The sequence below is a fragment of the Bactrocera latifrons genome, unplaced genomic scaffold (genome assembly GCF_001853355.1).
Source record: "Bactrocera latifrons isolate USDA-ARS-PBARC rearing strain unplaced genomic scaffold, ASM185335v1 scaffold_1438, whole genome shotgun sequence".
NCBI classification, from domain to species: Eukaryota; Metazoa; Arthropoda; class Insecta; order Diptera; family Tephritidae; genus Bactrocera; species Bactrocera latifrons.
In genome coordinates this window covers 5836-9151 of record NW_017534895.1, presented here as the reverse complement: position 1 = coordinate 9151, position 3316 = coordinate 5836, and the positions used below count along the sequence as shown (strand labels likewise).

The following is a 3316-nucleotide window of genomic DNA, read 5'->3' as shown; positions in this document are numbered from 1 at the left end:
GAGTAAAGAAGCACAGGCTGCCAAGTGTTACAAATAAAATTTTAGGGTTACCGACAGTAAAAATTTTGACGTCAACGACTGCAGTACTAAGGTCGAATCGTTACATCCGAGCAGAGATCGGTAAACATACGAAAGAAAATTCCTTAGTACGTCAATCGTATACTTTGGTTGGCATTATGACATATGATAGCAAACGAATCGTAATTTTTTTAATTCACAGGAGTTTTTAAATTATGCGTTACTTTGGATCGTATTTTTAGGTTGCAATAGATGTGGAACTGTCAAAACTGCTGCAGATTTTGAAAAAACTTACAAAAGCTAATTAAATATGGAAATGTATCCGATTTTGTTTTTAGACGTTTACGTTTGAACACATGTAATCGGGTCAACGCAACCGGAACGAACACGGATTTTTATTCGGGCAAAGACTGTCAACTCGGCAGAATTATGTTGCTACAACAACAACGACAATATCCCTTGTTTAATTCTTCTCAATTTAGAGTGCTAACCTCGAAACGGTATAGCTGACCGTTGAGGTAGTTCATAATTCACCTCCTCAGTCCTAGAACGAGTATAGATTTTTCAATGTCCTGAAGTAGCATTGTGTGAAATGCTTTGTCAAGTACAGCGCCGCGAGGATCTCACATGTTTTTGGTTAAGACCATGAACTATCTGGCATTTATGACGCTAAATGCTATGGTGTTGTTTGCTTTTATGGTGTCCGCTGACGATTTGCTGGGCTCAGGTGATGCGTTTAGGTCGAGAGTAGGAAGACCTCAATTGTTTATGGTGAGGAAAGCCGATGCCTCAAACGATGAAATGATCCATAAAGTTTGGTCTTTGTTCGTGGAGAAGTGACTTCACTTTAAAATTGCTTATTTAGTCCAAAGTAGCACCCGTTAGCAAGGGTTATTCTGTGCTGGATTTAAAGATATTGTTATTGGTGTTGATGTTATTTCCAAGATAAAGGAAATTATCTACGACAGTGACGTGTGGGCAAAGTTGCGAATACGATGACTGTTTGTTTGATAGCAGGAGATATTTCGTCTTGTCCCGGCGTACGCAAGCAGTTGAACACTTTTATAGAACATTGTTCCTTCTCTATTTAGCTCTGCCGCACGAATTATTTTCTAGAGGAGTCGATTGAAGAAGTCACACGGAATCTCCTAGTTTGAAACTTCGCTTGGTATCGAACGGCTCGGAGAGATCCTTACCAATCCTGAGTATTCGTTCTAGGTTTCCGGGGATACCAAGTTCACAGATTGTGGATACCCTTTTTTGTGGATCGAAGAGAGTTTACTTAGGTGTTAATCGTCGATCTTTTTTCTTCCGACCATATTTTGAATCGTCTTTCTCTTCGGTCGTGTGCGCAATTCAGTGTTATGTGTAACTGGAAACTATACACTTTGCATTACCGAAAAAATGGCAGATCATAGACCAAGATATCTGCTAAAGCCCAGAACTCCCTTAAAGATTTTCATATTACTAAAAAATTGCGGTTAAAAATCAGAGAACCACAAAGCAACAATCAAACAAAAATGTAAATTTTTTGCAAATATTTATTTTAGAAAAAGCTATATTGGTACATCCAGCTATTAGGATAAGTATATAAATATCCTTAATCTGAAGCATAGGGCATAAATCCTGTGCAATTACCACTTCCACACAAGCAGATACGTCGTTGTCTTGCTACCGCTTCGTTTCCCTCGTTATAATGGAAACAGAGCTCTTCTCCAGCGCTTATGTCTCGTTTTGCGAATATGGCTGTTAATTACAATAAAAGCCATCATTGGTGAATACATAATACATAAATACTTAACAATTCTAATAAAATTTACCAATTTTCGGAATGGGGCAATCAATTCGAACTGAACGTACCTCACAATTCGGATTACAGCTATGATTTAAGTATCGGCCAATATTTCCCCTTTTGGTTGGATCAATAATCGTTGTAGTGGAAGACTTATCATGCCCCTCCTTGATTCTTTCAGTCATAAACAAAATGTAGTTATCAAGATTTTGTTCATATTTCTTTAAACGATTATGGGCTTCTTTACGGGAAATTATTTCTCCTGCATATTCACAAATAAACCCTCCTTTAGGTATATGATCACTTGAAAATAATCCTTTGGATTTAAATAAATTTGAGTGTACTATTTTCAATTTAGCCCGTGGCCCCTTCTGCACAAGTCGATTTGTACATTTCGAGGGTTCGCATTTACATGACGAACTACACTCGTAAATAAGATCTACACTATTGTCTGTATCTAAAACCAATTCCCCTGTTTCTGCAAACCATTTATAGTTCCTGCCATGACATTCAAGGCAACCAAATTTAGAACTAATGCAATCACATCCATTCAGAAGAATGGAATTATATTCCCTTTGTAAATGCTGAAACTCGTTGTCACTGCCATCAATGCTTTGATCGCTAAGAATATTTTCCAAAACATATTCCAAGGATCGATCCTCATGCTCATAAAAATCAAAAACATTTAAATTACTTGTCATTTTAATAAAACATGTAAAATATTTGTGTATGCTATTGTATTATATAAAATCCCGACATTCAACTTTTATTGTCCAGACAACTTTATTGCTACTGCTTGCACACACGGGCCATAGATAACTTGATCAGAATCTCTTTTCTTGCTCTCTCACTCGTCAGCTGGCAGGGCACCCTGATCTGTTTTCTGAGCTGGCAACAAAACAAAATCAGGGTCCCTTCAATCAGAGAACGTAAGGTATAGAGAAAATAATTTTAATTTTGTTTTTTAATTTTTAAATAAATTAATATTTTAAATAAATTATATTTATTTCGACTATTACAAAGTGAATGAGCGCCAAATTAACTTTATTTCTTCAAAGGAAATTGATGACCTTCATGATGAACCTTCGTTATCATTTCCATGAATGAATATCTATGGCATACATATGTATGTTATTTCTTTGGCGCATTTGTCTGTATGTCTACGAATGCAAATGCGAGCCACATACATATGTGGCAACTACGCCACGCCAGCCCACAGCTGATTTTGCTAACAGCACCCATCTGCCATCTCTCTCCAACGACCGGCACTCACCAGCCATTACGCGGCGTGACGACTCAATGAGTCGGCCATTACGACGCCGTAGAAAACAGACACTCCAGCCACGCACAGACGACTCTTTCTCTTTTACTTCAACCACTCGAGGGAACAGACCACATGTTTAGCGCTCCGCCATACTTTMATCGAACTTTATCGTCAAACATTAAAACGTAAAATAACTATTTTTTGGATAAGACGCTGTAATAAATATAGTGAATTTTGTAATA

At 37.4% G+C, this 3316-nt stretch overlaps 1 protein-coding gene across 2 annotated transcripts; it reads right to left on the bottom strand.

The window, feature by feature from the left end:
* Positions 1 to 1541: 1541 nt before the first annotated feature.
* On the bottom strand, positions 1542 to 2580 carry LOC108965651 (probable histone-lysine N-methyltransferase set-23). Of its 2 annotated transcripts, none has more exons than XM_018928198.1 (2): positions 1839 to 2580; positions 1542 to 1764 (listed from the first exon to the last, which is right to left on the bottom strand). In XM_018928198.1, exons 1-2 carry the CDS (start codon positions 2509 to 2511, stop codon positions 1619 to 1621), a joined length of 819 nt encoding a protein of 272 aa, XP_018783743.1. In that variant the 5' UTR covers positions 2512 to 2580; the 3' UTR covers positions 1542 to 1618. The 2 variants fall into 2 exon arrangements, with proteins under 2 accessions (XP_018783743.1, XP_018783744.1); XM_018928199.1 differs by having other exon boundaries at positions 1650 to 1764; positions 1879 to 2578.
* Between the last annotated feature and the right edge of the window lie 736 nt (positions 2581 to 3316).

Bases quoted from the DNA above. Each gene is read 5' to 3' on its own strand.
- LOC108965651 (XM_018928198.1), bottom strand. From the start codon at position 2,511: ATGACAAGTAATTTAAATGTTTTTGATTTTTATGAGCATGAGGATCGA. The intron at 1,765-1,838 runs GTAAATTTTATT...TGTAATTAACAG, and splicing joins TTGCCCCATTCCGAAAATTG to CCATATTCGCAAAACGAGAC.